Source organism: Ursus arctos, chromosome X, assembly GCF_023065955.2.
Source record: "Ursus arctos isolate Adak ecotype North America chromosome X, UrsArc2.0, whole genome shotgun sequence".
Taxonomy (NCBI): Eukaryota; Metazoa; Chordata; class Mammalia; order Carnivora; family Ursidae; genus Ursus; species Ursus arctos.
In genome coordinates this window covers 36,599,109-36,616,936 of record NC_079873.1, presented here as the reverse complement: position 1 = coordinate 36,616,936, position 17,828 = coordinate 36,599,109, and the positions used below count along the sequence as shown (strand labels likewise).

At 46.6% G+C, this 17,828-nt stretch overlaps 1 protein-coding gene across 1 annotated transcript in view; it reads right to left on the bottom strand.

Annotated features, from left to right (window-relative positions):
* The window catches only part of LOC113265899 (uncharacterized), a 70,786-nt gene extending 55,247 nt beyond the window's left edge, over positions 1 to 15,539 (bottom strand). The window contains exon 1 of the mRNA XM_026513334.4: positions 12,669 to 15,539. Within this exon, the coding sequence (XP_026369119.3) occupies positions 12,669 to 14,445 (1,777 nt within the window). The 5' untranslated portion in view covers positions 14,446 to 15,539. The remainder of the gene's footprint in view (positions 1 to 12,668) is intronic.
* Positions 15,540 to 17,828: the final 2,289 nt, after the last annotated feature.

The following is a 17,828-nucleotide window of genomic DNA, read 5'->3' as shown; positions in this document are numbered from 1 at the left end:
GGGCATGCGCAAATCTTTAATCGCTTGGCAATTCGGTATTTTAAAGAGGAATGAGGTGTTTAAAACAAGACAGTTCCTTGGGGCTCCTGGGTGGTGTAGTCGTTAAGTGTCGTTGGGATGGAGCCCCACATCAGGCCTCTCCGCTAGGGAGCCTGCTTCTTCCTCTCCCACTCTCCCTGCTGGTGTTGTTCCCTCTCTTGTCGGGTCTCTCTCTCTGTCAAATAAACAAATACAATCTTTAAAAAACAAAAAAAACCAAGACAGTTCCTCTTCCAATTTTTTTTCCATCATTTGGGTTTCACATACACCAAAATAAAATAGGTGAAAGGATGTATTAGACAGGCTTAAAAAAAAAAAAAAGGCAAGTCTGCTTTTCAAAGCACACGTCGTCGTCGGAGAGTTGAGGCAATTGTTTTGTTCTTACTAAGAAATCATGTTCGATGTGAACTACTATAGAGCAAATGGAAGCAAAATATTGTCCTTATTTTATTTTATTGTTTTGGTGACTGCTGGTTGGTGGAGCAGGAGGGCCCGGATGCAAGGAAGTATGCAGGCGGCAGCAGCGCTGCCATGGCAACCTCAAAGCAAGCTGCAGCTTCTCCAAGCCCCGGCCCCGTGGAAACCGTGTTCGCAGATTCTGCCCCGTCTCCAGCGTGCTGCGGCGGCTAAGCTCCCCATAGAAACGGGACGGGGAAGGGCCTACCCCACACAGCGCGCCTGGAGAAGGAATTCATAATATCTGCCATGAAGCCTTCGAAGAAATGGTCCTTTGCTTCCTGGGATACAAATCTGTGACCGTGGAACCTGGCTCACACTTGGCCCTGCCAGCCTCCCTACCTCGCCGAGGGCCCTTCCCTTCACCTTCCTTCTTCAAGTACCTTCATATTACTCTATTGGGGGGGGGGGGGCTCGTGCTACCCTTTCCAGTTCAATTTCTGGTTTTCCTGCCACAACGAATGGCCTGGTGGCTCCACTCCTTCACTAGAACAAACCGTGACGTCCCCAAGAAAGTCGGGTCACTGAGGCCTCTCAATATGTCTAAAGCAGGACACTTGATAGTTCCCCAGAACTCATTCCTCTCCCCGCCCCTTTGCAACTTAGGAAATGGCTCCACCGTACAGCCAGATGCTCGGGTCAGAACTCTCGAAGCTATTCCTGACTCTTCTCTCCTTTCGTCATATACCTCAATCCATTCGAGGGCCAGGTCCTTCTTGGTTGTGGCCTCAGACTATGTTCTGAATCTGCCTGCTTCCCACTGCCACCACAGCCACTCCAGTCCAAGCCATCGGGGCCTTTTGCCCTCGTCCAAGGCACCATGAGCCCTTGCCCAGAGATCTGACTTTTAACTAGTGTCTTAGGACTTTCTTGAGAACAGAAATGTGTTGTACATCTTCGCATCCCTAGACTAGATCCTGCCATGTCGCAGGTGCTGAAATACTTGTTGCAATGAACAGAATAACCACATACTGGGAAAACGAAACAATGCTCAGCGGGACGAGGGCAACAAGGAAGTTTCTAATGCTTCGATTATATTTCTCTCGAGCAACTAAGAAAGACTGACAAGGACAGGGTGCCGCATCATTTTTAACCTTTATGCCTACGTTAAGTCAGCAGAGTCTATGCGACTAGCACATTTTCTGGTCTCTGATCCATTATTGTACTTTTTAGCAAAAGAGAACAGACAGTATCAACGCACACACAAGTCGTCCCCCATACATCTAACCATTCTGATCTATCTATCCATCCCTATAGCCATCTGTAGCTTGTGCTTCCTTTCAGAGAAATAATTCTCTGCTTTTGAAAATGCCAAGTCTTCTAATCCCTTTGATAAGCTAAAAAGACAGGGCTGTCTCAAATGATAAATAGATGAAAGCTAACAATTAACTTCAATTTACCCTGAATTCGACAGACTGGTTGTCTAGACAGTCCTAATTTATTTGATTATTGTTCAGCATTCATCTTCACTTTAAATAAATGATCTCACCCAAGTTGGGGAATGCAATTACCCCTTAATTCACGACCCACCCCATTCTTTCACTGACACTTTAAAAATATACCAAGGGTTGCGGGGTGGGGAGCGCCTGGGTGGCTCAGTCGGTTAAGCGTCTGCCTTCAACTCAGGTCAGGATCCCGGGGGCCTGGGATGGGGTCCCGCATCAGGCTCCCTGCTCAGTGGGGAGTCTGCTTCTCCCTCTTCCTTCCCCCCACCACCCCGCTCATGTTCTCTCTCTCAAATAAATTAAAAAAAAAAATACACCAAGGGCCCTCCACACTGCTATCCCTAGATTCTGCACACTAAGCTGCACTGTGGTTTAAAGAGATAGTTTCCAAAATGTTTTATGGGAACACTAGTCCTCAAGATGCTCAGGGGAAAAGTATCAGTGTTCACGGACGTTGCGACATACGCCCTTTCTCCTTCTGGGAAATGTGTGGCCCACACTGGTGTATTAAAGGGCCCTAATAAGTCCTGCAGTGAAAAGACCTGTTCAATTCAGCATTTCTCCACCTTCTGCCTTTTCAAAAAAACTACTCCTCAAAACACACTTTGGGAAAGCTGGTTTCATCTCTTATAAGAGTGTCCAAATATTGACAGTAATAAACTCTCCTGGACAGGGACCCAGGTGAACAATGCCTAGAGCACAAGCCAAGAGTTTTGAAGCAAAACATTAGTGCAACTACGGCTTAAAATCTGCTGGCTCTCCTAGTTCTTCCTCTTAATTCCTAAAAGTGACATTTTTCTTCCATTTCCACATTCATCACCACCTAGGGACGTGTAGAATGTGTATCACATATTAAGTTTTTAAAGTTAACTTTCTATTATTCGGTGACGTGATCTCTGGCCAACAGAATTCTTACATAACTGCACATTAGGACTCTTGGACTCCAAACTCCCAGGACAATAAAAAGTATAGTCAAACAGCAGCTCATACTGGAGGTTTGGAAGCAATGTTCCCAAAGCAAGAAAACATAAATTTTGCTCACAGCACACAGTGAGCACTCAATCAACAGATATTTATTGAATGAATGGATGCATGAGCTAATGAATGAACAAACACAGGCAGGTGTGCAAGAAAAAGGTCTGGAATTTAAGCCACGGCTCAAAGCAAACCCATTTAATCTGGAAACGGTCACCTTAAAGGTCATCTTTGATATGTCAACTATACTTCAATTAAAAAAATGTTTCTAGTTTTAAAAACGAAAGAAATGACTTACCGGCAAAAAAAGAAAAGAAAAGTCGTTTTCGTTGCATTTCAGAATTTATCCAAAACCCACAACGCTTCTGCCAGGTATTACTTCCTCCGTGAAATCCTTTCCTTGTCTGTCATTTCCTGCTTCCCTTGTCTGTGCCACCACTGAACCCCCGAACCAACCTCAAACACCAAGAGCATTTCAGGTTTCTAGTTGGAAAACCACAGAAGGTTTCTGGGCCTCACACGGTCACTGGAGAGACAAGTGGACTCTCAGATAAACTACAGAAGTTCACTCTTCTACTTGGGTCTGAATTTTGTCAAATGCTTCCAATGACTGAGGATCATAAGCCATGACAAATGCATGTTAAATAACAAATGTATATTTAATATCAATGGCTTCATTTCAATACCTAAAATCTGTCAATACCGATCTTGGTAAACTATTTTAAAAAATCACATCAACTGCCACAGCCTTCCATTTTCTTCATCTGTGTCGTCTCCCCAAATTCTTTTTTTCCAAAACATGTCAGGCTCACTGTTTGACTTATCATGGACTTAATATAGGAGATACACGTGCCTTATTTTTCAGCCTAGATGTCTTGACTGTTTTTATCATTATCTATTTGCATATACATTACCTGTAACTGTCTAATGACCTAATGAATCCTTTGAATTCTTATTTTTCACCACTTCTGTGAAGTCTTAGTCTCAGCCCCAAATATTTATACTACAGGGACAGTGACACTGAAGACGTTTCCATAACATCTGATGCTGGCCTGGGGCAGGGGGAAAAATTCTATGAGTAAAAATACACATTTTTTTTTTTGGTGGAAAGGTTCAGTAGCTTTCAAAGGGAGAGTTTCAAAGGGTGAAGAACCACTGACGGAAACTAGTCGAACAATTGCTACACATTATCCTAAACACACCTGGTATGGACTTGTCAAAAAGGAAATAAATTCTTCATATGAAAGTCACTTGACCTTAACACGGTGTCCCATCTTTTTAAGTATAAATGTTCGTGAAGCAGTAACATGCCATGTAACATATTGTAAAATATAAATTACTGTGAAACAATAGTCACCAGGTTTTAGAGCATCAAGCATCAAAGTAAAGCACAACTAAAGTTTACTGCAGTTCTAGGAATGGAACTATAGGGCAAGCCCAGCGAGGCGGGGTATAGAAGCAGCACCACCCTGGTGGTCAACATTTTAAGGGACCAAAGTCAAGTTACGCTGCTAAGAATTTTGTGGCGTTTGGTAATTCACTTGATCCCTGCGTGCCTCTGTGCTGGTCCCTGTGAGCCCTTACGGTTTGTAATTCGGTGACCTTTGAACGTGGTTAATATGTAATAAACTCAACTCTCAAAGCTTATCATTTGATGTTTATGTTCTTATTGACACTTTTACCTAATCAATTGATTATTACTATAAAGTGGGGTTTTGTTTACTTTGGCTTAACAACAACTACAAAAGGGCTTTGAAATTAAGGCTCAGAGAAGTCATGGAGGAGGTGTGAATGAGCATGCGCAAGAGAGCCCCAGGCTCGGATTTCAGTTAGTGTAGGATGTCAGCATGAGAGATCGTGCAAGCCATTTCCAGAATACAACACGGGAGGAAAAACACGTTGAGGAGGGGATTCAAAAGAGAAAGCTGAAGAGACAGACAGTAGGACGACTACTAATTACTAAAAGAGACGCTGGAAGATACATCCCATGTAACATCATCCAACTTAACCCAACCTCTCATTTTATAGAAGACAAAACCATAGTTTAAACATTTTAAACTGCCCTGGGGGCACCTGGCTGGCTGAGTCGGTAGAGTGTGCAAGTCTTAATCTTGGGGTCGTGAGTTCGAGCTCCACAATGGGTGGAGAGATGACCTAAAAAAGTTTTTAAACGTGAAAAAAAACTTGAAGCTGCCCTAATTCATAATGCCAAATAACAACATAATAAGGAACAGATCATCCAGAAGAAAATACAAATTCCTGGCAAAACTATAAAATAATTTTCACCATAAAGGCAAAAAACAGTCCTTAACAATCAACTTGTCTCAAACCTTACAATAGTGAAAAATGTAACGAAACTTCTTTTGGCTCACTGTGTGCAGTTTTGATCACTCAAACCTAACAGGAAAAGGAGGGAGCTGTCATTATGAAATCTACCCATGTCGTACACACAAGCAAAGTCTTCAAACAAGTGCTGACTGGATGCCTATGCTCTTGCAAACTCTTGTATGTGATATAAAACTACAACAGGGGGCGCCTGGGTGGCTCAGTCAGTTCAGCATCTGTCTTCGGCTCAGCTCAGGGTCCAGGAGTCCTGACACTGAGCCCCGCGCGCTCAATCCCCATGTCGGGCTCCCTGCTCAGCGGGAAGCCTGCTTCTCCCTCCGCCCCTCCCTCTGCTTGTGTAAATAACTAAATCTTCTTTAAAAGTTAAACAAAAATAAAACTACAACAGAACCTCAGTCTTTCTGGGTACACCTGAATCCAAATACTGGCAAGATCAGTTATATATAAAATCTGTGTATGTCACACCTACACAAAGATTGTATGACCCATATTTGCCAATAACAAGCTTCCACCTTTCTCTTTCTCAATTATGGGTCTCTGTGATGCAATTACACTAGAGTTATACTATACTTATATATAATTATACTGTACTTAAATCTATTGTTAAATATATTTTTCACATTAGCTGAGGATTACGTATTGGGTCAAGCCAATTAGCACTGGCTAAATGAGAAAACGGCCCATTGAATGTCAGCTAAACCCCAAATCTCATTCAACCACGAAGATTTCAAAAAGTCAGAACCCAGATATTCTTGTGTTCTTTGTTCATCATCAAAAAAGTTTCTAAAGTGAAAGGATCCTAGTTTGAGAACAAAATACAAAACTGTCCTAAAAGGCAGAACATTAATGCCCCGTCTGCACTGAACCTCAGAGTATCTAAATAAGTAAGGCACCAAAAATAAGCAGCATTTTTTAAATGTTTTTCTTAATCACTACAAAGCCCCAAGTGTCTGCTGCCAAGTTCTGGGTTAAAATGCCAAAAATGCTCTCAGCAGAAATGATTCTTCAGAGTGATGTATTTCAGCAAAAAGGGAAACCGTGGTATGTTGTAGACTCCATTGTCGGGATTCAGAACAGTAGTCAACCTTCTTGCAAAATGGCTTTTCTGTCTCGGAGGATGAAAAGGATTCAATCCCCACTGATTTTATACAGCCCCAACTTCGACGTGGCTAGTGTGCTCAATTCTTTAAGTAGAGCTTGGCTCGTGGATAAAAAATATGGGGGGGGGGGAGATTCCCACTACTTAGACACTAGTTGGAAATGATCTGTTTCCACACAACCCTTAAAATTTTCTTTTTTCTTTTTTTAAGATTTTATTTATTTATTTGACAGAGAGAGACAGACAGCAAGAGAGGGAACACAAGCAGGGGGAGTGGGAGAGGGAGAAGCAGGCTTCCCACCAAGCAGAGAGCCTGATGCAGGGCTCGATCCCAGAACGCTGGGATCAGGACCTGAGCCGAAGGCAGATGCTTAATGACTGAGCCACCCAGGCACCCCAGGCCCTTAAAAATTTCTAAAACCATGGAAAAACTTTCTCACTACCCAGGACTCTCCAGCGCTATGACTGAAGTGTTTTCACTTCGAAACTTATCTCTCAAGGTCCCAGCACTTTGTTCATACTCATGACAATAATATTTCTTCCCTTGTATGAATATCGATTATTCTCTTACTCGATTCCTTCTTGCACGAGGACGGGGCACCCTATGGACAGGGAAACTACTTACTCAACATCAGACCTTTCCCCTGGTGATCTAGCCACTGCCTGGCGTATGGTAGAGGCTCCCAAAGGGCTTGAATGAGTCCAGGCAGCGGGTCCACCTCTGCTCATAATGAGTTGCTTTGAGGGGCAGAGCATTCCCCTTCCCTAGATGTGTTCAAAGCTACAGCCAGATCATCACCAAGGAGATGCCGTGGAGAGGCTTAAAATCTTAGGTGATTGGACTGGACTGCCTGGCAAAAACCCCTTTGGCCCAAAGACTCTGAAGTATACATTGACCCCTGGAGATGGGGTTTTTGTTTTTGTTTTTTCTTTTCTTTTCCTTTTTTTCTCCCCTGACAGAGAGCCAATTCAGAAATTCTCGGGTCGGGGCAGATTTTAAAATCGCATGCCACTGGGTTTCTGTCATTTGCTATATCTGTGTCAGCTCCTGAATAAGAACTAGCATCTATGGTCAGTGACTGAATGGCTATAGTTAAAATAACATCAAGAAATAGACACAGAAAATAAGTGTGGACTATTAGCTACAGATGACAAGCACTAACAGGGAAAAATCAAGGGCAGGCAGAGTGATTAAGGAAAGGGTCATGATGGGGCGCCTGGGTGGCTCAGTCGTTAAGTGTCTGCCTTCAGCTCAGGGCGTGATCCCGGCGTTCTGGGATCGAGCCCCACATCAGGCTCCTCCGCTATGAGCCTGCTTCTTCCTCTCCCACTCCCCCTGCTTGTGTTCCCTCTCTCGCTGGCGTCTCTCTCTGTCAAATAAATAAATAAAATCTTTAAAAAAAAAAAAAAAAGGAAAGGGTCATGAGGGGCACCCACGTGGCTCAGATGGTTAAGCGTCTGCCTTCCGCTCAGGTCATGGTCTCAGGGCCCTGGGATCAAGGCCTGCGTTGGGCTCCCTGCTCAGAGGGGAGTCTACTTTTCCCTCTCCCTCTGCTTCCCCGGCTCTTGCGCGCGCGTGCACAGACTCTCTCTCTCAAATAAATACATAAAATATTTTTTTAAAAAAGGGTCATACGAACCATGAGAGACTATGGACTCCTTGAAACAATCTGAGGGTTTCAGAGGGGGTGGGGGAAGGGGGTAGCCGGGTGATGGGTATTAAGGAGGGCATGTGTTGTAAAGAGCACTGGGTGTTATAGGCAAACAATGAATCATGGAACACTCCATCAAAAGCTAATGATGTACTGTATGGTGACTAACATAACATAATAAAAAAAAAGGGTCATTAATCAGGTGTTGAAGAATGGATAAGATGTAAACGGTCAGAGAGAAGCACTCCCATGTTAAGAAAGACAAAAACAAGGAAGGGGTGAAGGGACAAAATAAACATGGTGTAGTACCGATCACAAGACAGCAGTGTGAGTCCATGTTGGGGACAGTGGGGGATGCTACTTGTCCAACAAAGTGGGGCTAGATAATTGAGGGTATGGAGGGAAGCTTGAGGGGCTGGTAACAGACCAATGAAGGAAGGTCTTGAGCAGAAGAACAAGGTGATGAAAGAAGTGTTTAAAAAAGTCAAGTCTGGGGGCGCCTGGGTGGCACAGCGGTTAAGCGTCTGCCTTCGGCTCAGGGCGTGGTCCCGGCGTTCTGGGATCGAGCCCCACATCGGGCTCCTCCGCTAGGAGCCTGCTTCTTCCTCTCCCACTCCCCCTGCTTGTGTTCCCTCTCTCTCTGGCTGTCTCTCTCTGTCAAATAAATAAATTAAATCTTTAAAAAAAAAAAAAAAGTCAAGTCTGGTTATGGAATGAATAAGTCACAGGGGTGAAAGGTACAGCACACGGAATATAATCAATAGTACTGTACTAGCAGTGTAATGGGACACATGGTAGCCACACTTCTGGTAAGCCTAGAATAACATACAGACTTATCCAATCACTATGTTGTAGATCTGAAACGAATGTAACATTGTGTGTCAACTATGCTCAAATTGAAAAAAAAAAAAAAATCAGCTCTGGGAGAACACTGCAGGATGGACATGAAAGGAGAGCCCCGAAGTAAAGGGTGGCCACTGGAAAGACGGTCATAACCTGGTAAGCCAAAAGGATCCAGGGTCTATCCTGGGGATGGGGGAGTCACTGGGAAAGGCAAAGAGGAACAGCCAAAACAAGAAATTAGAAGGATCGGTTGACTGGGTCTAAAGCACCACGGTGGTGCCAGGAACCGAGCCAAGGAAGTGAGGAAGACAAGCTGGGTTGGAGGGCAAGGAGGCTTTTGGACATGATGAATATGAACTAAGAACAGGACATTAAAGGGTGAAATATCCAGGAGCAGATAAGTTATAGAACTTATATAGAACAGGATCTCGGAGAAAGAAATGGATCCAAACTAGAGACTTAAGAGCTTTCTATAGATAAGGGAAACGTGAAGTCCTAGAATGAGAAAGAGAGGGGAAAAGTGCATAAGAGCACAACAGTGATCAACAGCTGAACCTCGAGGCCGGTTCAAAACCGGAAGTTCAAAAGAATATGGGTGCAAAGAAAGCAACAGAAAAATTCAGGATCCAAGTGTCACAGAATGAAAGGAGTTTCAAGGAGGACTTGGTGATAGATGATGGATGACAGCTAAGGGCCAGAGTCTCTTTAAGACACCACTATATTACTTACAAATGAGCAGGGGGTTTCCCCCTCTCCACTACTGCTACAGTACATACAATTATTTAATTGATTAGTGGACAGAAAAAGGGGTTTTGTGGCTACAAGACATGCTCTGTTTTACGGTTTTTTTTTTTTTAGATTATTTATTTATTTATTTGGGAGGTGGAGCAAGCGACAGCATGCACATGTATGCATGATTGGAGGAGGGGCAGATGGAGAGAATCTTCAGGCAGACTCCCCACTGAGCATGGAGCCCCACACAGAACTTGATCTCAGCACCCATGAGATCATGACGTGAGCCACCAAGAGTCAGACTCTTAACCCACTGAGCTACACAGGCACCCCTGTTTTATGGGGTTTTTTAAATGACAAGAGGGAGCTATATCAAGATGGTGCCACTCTTGGGGCGCCTGGGTGGCTGGCTCAGCCAGTGAAGCGTGTGCCTTCAGCTCAGGTCATGATCCCAGGGTCTTGGGATCAAGCCGCACATGGGGCTCCCTGCTCATCGGGGAGCCTGCTTCTCCCTCTCCCACTACCCCCTGCTTGTGCTCTCTGTCAAATAAATAAACAAATAATCTTTAAAATTGAGATTAAAAAAAAAAAGATGCTGCCATTCTTTGTACAGCCAAGAGAGTTATCAAAAATGAAAGATAATTCTGTTACTATGGATTGATTTTGAGGAATGTCATTTGGAATTTGTACTCTTCTGGGAGCTACATTGTTATACAAAAGTAATGACACTGCAGATGCTGAGTACTGGCCATATATTTAAGTGTGTGGGTAGCATATTAAAGTGTGCAAGTTGTGATAAAAGTTATAAGAAATATCCCAAAGCATTTAAAACTGATATAGGGATTAAGTAGGACTGCTCATGAAATACTCAGTCGGTGTGCAGGGTTTAGCCTGAGCCGGACTTGCATCTACTTTTGATTTTAGTTGTGAACCATCTGGAAAAGCACCGCAGCCCAAATGCAATGTTTCTGGTCAGTTTTCATGTTAAAATCACTCCAATCGAGTGACAGAGATGATATGAGAGAAAGCCCCGTGCCTTTTCCACTGTCACTAATGGACTGGAAGCTGGCTGCTGGAATAGGTGTGTGAACTACTGTGCAAGAAAGGCCCCTTACTTTCCCCCAAATGAAACAAACAAATTAATAATTAATAGTAATCATAGATCCAGGTTTCGAGGGGCCCAAAGCTTATATGATTTGGGTGTCCTCTAAGAAAAAAGACTGCAAGATTACCAATACAAGACACGGTATGAAGCTATTTATTCAGAATGAAAAGCAGAAGGCAACTGCAGTTCTAAGGCCATAAAGCATGAGCGTCGCCAGCCATATAGTGAATCCACCTCTGCTCACAACCAACTACTGGGAATAAGGTGCGGAAACGGAGATACAGCAGGTAATCGCGCAGAGGGAAAATGAAAGACAAAATGCTCCCTAAGGAATACTGGATCACAGAACAAGAAAAGGACAAAGATAAAATCCCAGAAAGAACCCCAAATTGTGAAATGCGGATGGTATGGAGATGGGGGAAGAGAGAGAACTAATCAATTTATAGACCACACAATCGGAACATTTATTTCCCAGTGATCAACAATCACACTATGAGGAGCATGCATGGGAGGACTAGGTTTTTGGAAACAACAGTTCTCTTCACTGCAGGCACTCGGCAAGTGTTTGTTGAATGAACGAAGGAATGAGTGAATGAATGAATGAATGGAAACAAGAGAAATACACTTCTTTTTCTTACTCTCCACCATTATCTGCTTTCCTCCGACGCTCCAACATACCTGCATGTTTTTGCTGGCACTGGCTGGAGTGCCAGAGCAACAGCTCAGGCCGGCCTCTCCTCTGGCGATTCAGACAGTTGATCCTCACGAGACCAAGTCAAAAGCTATCTCCACTCAAAATTAATTTTTAAGTTTCCCCCCCCAAATTTATACAAATGGCTACTGTGGGGCCATCCTTACTCCCTTCCCCCTTCTTTCTCCTTCTTTCTAAATCAGATCCTGCAGGTATATTTTAGAAATTAACACCCTCCCAGGTCCTGGGCAGATTCATGTGGGATTCTAGCTAGGGCTGAAACACAATTCCTGAATTTCAAATCTTAGCAATTATGACAGCTCAAAGTGACAACTGAATCTATCAGTCATGATGAGGTTTCCAGGAAGATACAGGCAAGCCTCATACACTTGGTCAGCTGCAAACCTAAGCCAGGACCAGGGGAACCCAGGCTCACCAGCTCCACACAGGACAGGATTCGGTCACTGGGAGCTCTTACGAAAGGACGCAACAAGGCATTCTCTGACCGGCTGTGGGCCTCTGCTTCACCAAGGGATTCCCTTTGGACAACACATGCCCTACATCTTCCTGCAAGTTCTGAAAAAAACAGCCCGAGTAGGTTAAAACTAAGAGCCCACCCTCTCTCCTTTAAAAAAAAAGAAAAAAAGGAAAGAAAAGAGAAAAAAAAAAAACCACCTTTTACTCAACGATTCTTCCTTCCTCTTCACTTACCAAATTTTCTAAGGAAAAGTGCTTGGAGAAGAACAGAACCGGAATAACACTATCACTACCTCAATACTACAAAAATCCCAACACTGATGGTCTGTTTAGGGCAGAGGACGTGAAATCAGTGAGGCAAAGCAGCCACCTCAGAGATGAGAAGTGAAGGTCCTACATGGAAAAAAATCATTCAGCCACTTTCTAGCTAAGTGGTTTGACTTCTGGAAAGTTACTGCAAGTCTCCAGACCTCAGTTACTTGGTTTTGTAAAATGGGGGCTAGTACCCATCTCACAGGACTGCTGAGGACTGAGGAAATGCCAGTAAAGAACAGAATATAACTGCACAGCGAGAGCTAATTAAATGCTAGTATTTAACAGTAGTAGTAAAATTATTGTTCTGTCTCCCCCAGTTCACACCACCAGCAAAACTGGCCCAACCCCCACTCTCGCCTTGCAGGATCCGGGGCTGGGCACTGTTGCACTCCAGCATGCACAAGAGAGATCCCCAAATGCCGCGGCACTACTGTAAACCCCCCACCCCGGGCCGGACAGGGGCCCTCAGGTTACCGCCACGGTCCATACTGACCTGAGATGCCGCCTCCTATCACGACTACGTCGAACATGTGGCCAGCGGTACTCGCCTTCTCCCGACTCGCCATGCTCTGGTTGTGACTCTCCCGGGGCGTAGGTATAGGAGTGGAGCGTGCCCAGGGCGGGGCGGACCCTTCTACCGATTGCCGGGGGTAGTCCGGGGGCGGAGCCGATTCTTCCACCGACACCCGGGCGGAGCCCGGCAAAGTGGGCGGAGCGGTCCCTTGTACTGCTCCTTTAGGGGAGCCCGGGGGCGGAGCCGATCCTTCCGCGGATGTTCTGGGGGCACCTGGCACTGAGGGCTGGGTGGACCCTTGTGCCGACCCTCGGGAGGAGTTCCTGGGCGTAAGAGGTTTTTGTCCCGAATCCCGGGGGGAGCCGGGCACTGAGGGCTGGGCGGACCCTTGTGCCGACCCCCGGGGGTTGTTCCTGGGCGTAAGAGGCCCTTGTATCGAATCTCGGGGGGAGCCGGGCACTGAGGGCTGGATGGACCCTTGTGCCGACCCTCCGGGGTTGTTCCGGGGCGTAAGAGGTCCTTGTATCGAATCTCGGGGGGAGCCGGGCACTGAGGGCTGGATGGACCCTTGTGCCAACCCTCCGGGGTTGTTTCGGGGCGTAAGAGGTCCTTGCACAGAATCCCGGGCAGGGTTGGGCGCTGAGGGCGGGGTGGACCTTTGTCCCGACGCTCCGGGTTTCCTGGGTGTAAGATGTCCTTGTATGAAATCCCAGGGGAAGCCAGGCATTAAGAGCGGGGTGGACCCTTGTCCCGATGCTCGGGAGGACTCCGAGAGCTGGGCCGATACTTGCGTTGAAACTGGGACAGAGCTGAGCTCCGAGGACGGGGCGGACCCTTGCGACGACACTCGGGAGGAGTCCGAGAGTGGGGCAGATCCTCCCAGCGAACTCCGGGGGGAGCTGAGCACTGAGGGCGGGGCAGACCCTTGCAAGGACACTTGGGAGGATTCCGAGAGCCGTACAGATCCGTGCGCTGATAGTCGGGGGGAGCCGGGTCCTGAGAACTGCAAGGACGCTAGCGATGACACTAGGGGGGAGTTATTGGGTGTGGGAGGTCCTTGCGCCGTACTCCAGGAGGAGCCCATCACCGAGGGCGGGGCGAGCCCGTGTGCTGACACTTCGGGAGTGTTACCGGGTGCTGGAGGTGCTGGCATCGATACCCTGAGGAAGCCGGGCTTCAAGGGCGGGACAGACCCTTGCACTGACTCTCGGGTAGAGTTGGTGGATGTAGGAGATCCTGGTACTGATATTCGGGGATAGCCAAGCACTGCGGGCGGGGTGGACTCAGGTACTGACACTCGAGGGGGGCCTGAGGGTGGGGCAGGTCCTTGTACCGGTACCCGCGGGTGGCCGGCGTCCGTGTTGGAGGCTGGGGCGGCCCCGTCGGTGGTGCTCTGGCGGGTGGCAGACATGGGGATCTGGTGGTTCAGGCCGTGGGCGCCGAAGCCCCGGAGGCCAATCCTAGAGTCTGTGTTGGTCCTCGGGCCGGGACTGGAGCCGAGTTGGGCGGGCGCGCTGGAGTTCTCGCGTCCGGGGTCCGCTGTGGACGCGTTGGACAGGAAGCTGGAAAACGGACTGGAGGAGGTCCGCGACTCAGAATGGATGCTCGACCCGGACTCGGAGGATGTGGCCGCGCCCAAGCTGGAGTCCGGGTCGGAGATCTGGGCAGCTGTGCCCCCGGCTCCGGGCGCGCTCTCTGCCTCCCGGCCCCTCCCGCCGCCAGAGTCTCGGGAGGCGGCCGACCTGTGTGCGCTCATGGTTCTGGAGCGCGCGGGGCGGGAGGCGACGTTCTGCTCCCGGCCCCTCCCCCGCGGGAGCGCGCCTCGCTAGCTCCCCGCGGTCCAGGACCTGCGCGTTCCCGAGGCCGCCCCAGGAGCCCGGCCCTCTAAGCCGCGGGAGAGCCTAGGGCTACCGCAGCTTGGCTCCGCCTACCTCGCCGGCCCAGAGGGGCGGGCGACGCCACCGAAAGTCGTGGTGGCGGCCCCACGGCGCTTTCGGCCTACAGCTTGTGTTCTTACGCCCTAACTAAAAGAGGACCGGGCCAGGTGGGCTAAGGGAGGCTGGTGTTTTAAGGAGGGGGACCTGGACAGACGGTGGCAGGGCTGCGCCACACTACAGTTGGCTCCTTTGTGACGTCACAAGGGGCTGAGTGAGGTCTGCGCAGCCGCAGGCCCCTCCCTAGGGAGGGGGCGGGGTGAGGGGGAAACTGTCACTTGGGGCCCACCGGGCGATTATTCATTCTCTGTGGCGTTGTCCAACCTGAGGTCCTTGACCCAAATCGAAGCAAGTAGGCCAGAAAATTAAGAACTCAGCTATCGGGGGCGCCTGAGTGGCTCAGTTAAGCTTCTGCCTTGGGTTCAGGTCATGATCCCAGGATCTTGGGATGGAGCCACCCTCAGGCTCTCTGCTCAGCCGGGAGTCTGCTTCTCCCTCTCCCTCTGCCTCTCCCCCAGCTTAGGCCCACTCTGTCCCTCAAATAAGTAAATAAAGTCTTAAAAAAAGAAAAGAAAAGAAAAAAGAAAACGAACAAACAATACCCCTTAACTATCAGATTAAGTGAGACCTACGCTTAAAAAATGAAGATCAAGGGCTGGTTAAGGTGCAGAAACAAAAGAAAAAAAAAACCATGTTTCCCCATCCTACCAAAAAGAGAGATATTTAGTGAATATATTTTACTGTACAATCAGCCTCTTGCTGGTTTTATCCCCTCTTCAAATTTCCACTTTATCCTCCTAGAGCTGGTTTTGTCATCACCAGAACCCTCAAAACAGATATAACATCTAGAGTAAGTGATGAGAACTCCAGGAAGTCAACTAGATCCGTCCCCACCTATAAATATTTCTCCTGCCCCCCCCCAATTCTGTATCAAATAATCTTGTTGAAGAAACTGTACAGGAATAGAGATATAGTCTTTTCTTTTTCCAGTTTTTTTAAGATTTTTAAAAATGTATTCATTTGAGAGAGAGAGCATGGGGGGAGAGGCAGAGGGAGAGGGAGACACAGACTCCTTGCTGAGCAGGGAACCCAGGGGGAGCTGGTCAGGGCTCATCCCAGGACCCTGAGATCATCACCTAAGCTGAAGGCAGAGGCCTAACTGACTGAGCCACCCAGGTGCCCCTCTTTATCCAGTTTTAAAAGCTTTTACTTTGTAGAAAAGTAGTTGAGACATGACTAAATCCATATCATTTTTATCTTGTTAGACTCTGAAGCGAAGAAAGAGGAAATAATAAATGTAAAAAATTCAGACCTTTCTAATATGATTCGTCCAACTTTGTCCTTATCCCTGTTTCATTTATTTCTTTTCATTAAAATATTTGATTTCATACTAGGCATGGGGCAAAGTACTGGGGATGCACAGGCAGCCACATGCTTGATGTATTCATGTAAGCTCTGATAGACGTTATGTTGGAAAGGTTCCTAGTGATAAAGTGTTAGGGTGTCTTGACCACTCTGGAGGTTAACTTTGGGGAAGGGTGTAAAAATGTCCCAGAAAGCGCCTGGGTAGCTCAGATGGTTGAGTGTCTGCCTTGGGCTAGGGTCATGACCTCAGCGTCCTGGGATCAAGCCCCATCTCAGCAGGGAGTCTGCTTCTCCCTCTCCCTCTGCCCCTCCCCTACCCCCAGCCCCTCATGTTCATGCATGTGCTCTCTCTCTCTCAAATAAATAAATAAAATATTTTTTAAAAATGTGTCCCCAAAAGAGGGACAATGTGGGCAAAGACCCTGTGGTAGAAAGAAGCATGGTTCCCGGGCACAGCTGAAAGCCAGACAGTGGAGCTAAGCAAAGGGAGGAAAGGAACAGGGGAGACAAAACTGCTGAGGTTAGCTGAGCCAAAGTAAGACTCTTGGTCTGTATTCAAAGCAATGGAAGCCACTGCAAGGTTTTAAGCAAGGGGTGATACGACTAGATTGCATTTTGAAAAGGTCTATCTGCCTGCTGTGTAAATAATGGGTTAAAGGAGACAAGAGTAGATAGATACAGGGAGAACAAAGCTTGGAATTCTTCAAAGAAAGAGGTGACAGCATCTTGGACTAAGGTGGGTGGTGGCAGCTGGAGAGCTGTGGATATATTAGAGACATTTACATGTAAAATTGACAGGACTTGGTTGTGGCTAGAATTTGGAAGATCATGAGCCTGTTTTTGGACATGTTCAGTTTCAAGTGCCTTTGAGACATCCAGATGAAGATTATAGAGTAGACAATTGAACATAGAGCCTGAGACAAGAATTGGGGAAGTTTGGCTGGAGACAAAAATGTGGGAGTCTCATTAAAGAAATACCGGATGGGTTAGATGAGTGGAAATATGGGTATTTTCTTCTCTTCATCTTATTTGTATTGTATATTTTGTGTATCTTTTGTAATAAAAACAATAAAAGTTATTTTAAAATAGAGAAATAAAGGAACAATTTCAACATGCCCTACAATTATTATTTTCTCCCTTGTGTGACCTTGGGCAAATTACTTGACTTCTCTGTGCCTATCTCCTCAAATATAGACTCTCATAAGCCGTTGTATCTGTCAGGTTCCAGTAGGAAACAGCAAACTCTAATTAGATCATTTGAAGAGATTATCATAAAGGAAATATTTTAAAAGAGGTAGGCAAGATGAAGAGAAACCACAGGGAATCACACAGTATCCCCAGGCTGGTGAGAGCAAGAAGGCATCATTGTGAAGTGGGAAAGGGAGAGAACAGTTATCAGAACCTGGTGACAGTGGTGTTTGATGGGGGCTGCCTACATAAGCTGTGGCCTTTAGTTCAGGGAGGCTTTCAGCCCACAGGAAACTCACAGAGAGGGAGCCAGGACAAATAATTCCCAATCTTCCTCGCCCGCCACCCCCTGGTCCTCTCCATTGACCTACCCCAACCAGAAGCTAGAAGGCAAGGGATCCTGTTGGTGCAGCCCTTACCAGTCAGAAAAAGAGAAGAGTGGTGGGTGCACCTGGAAGGGCCAAGGGAAGATATCCAGTATCCTTGTAGTGAGGGTTCAATGAGCAAATGCACAATACTTAGATAATTACTCAATACATACTCACATTTTAATTTGCAAAAATTGCATTATAATCATGTCGTGGATGTACTTTACTGAACTATTATCCTCTAACATGAAGCATGTAATACTTTCTAATTTTTAAATATAATG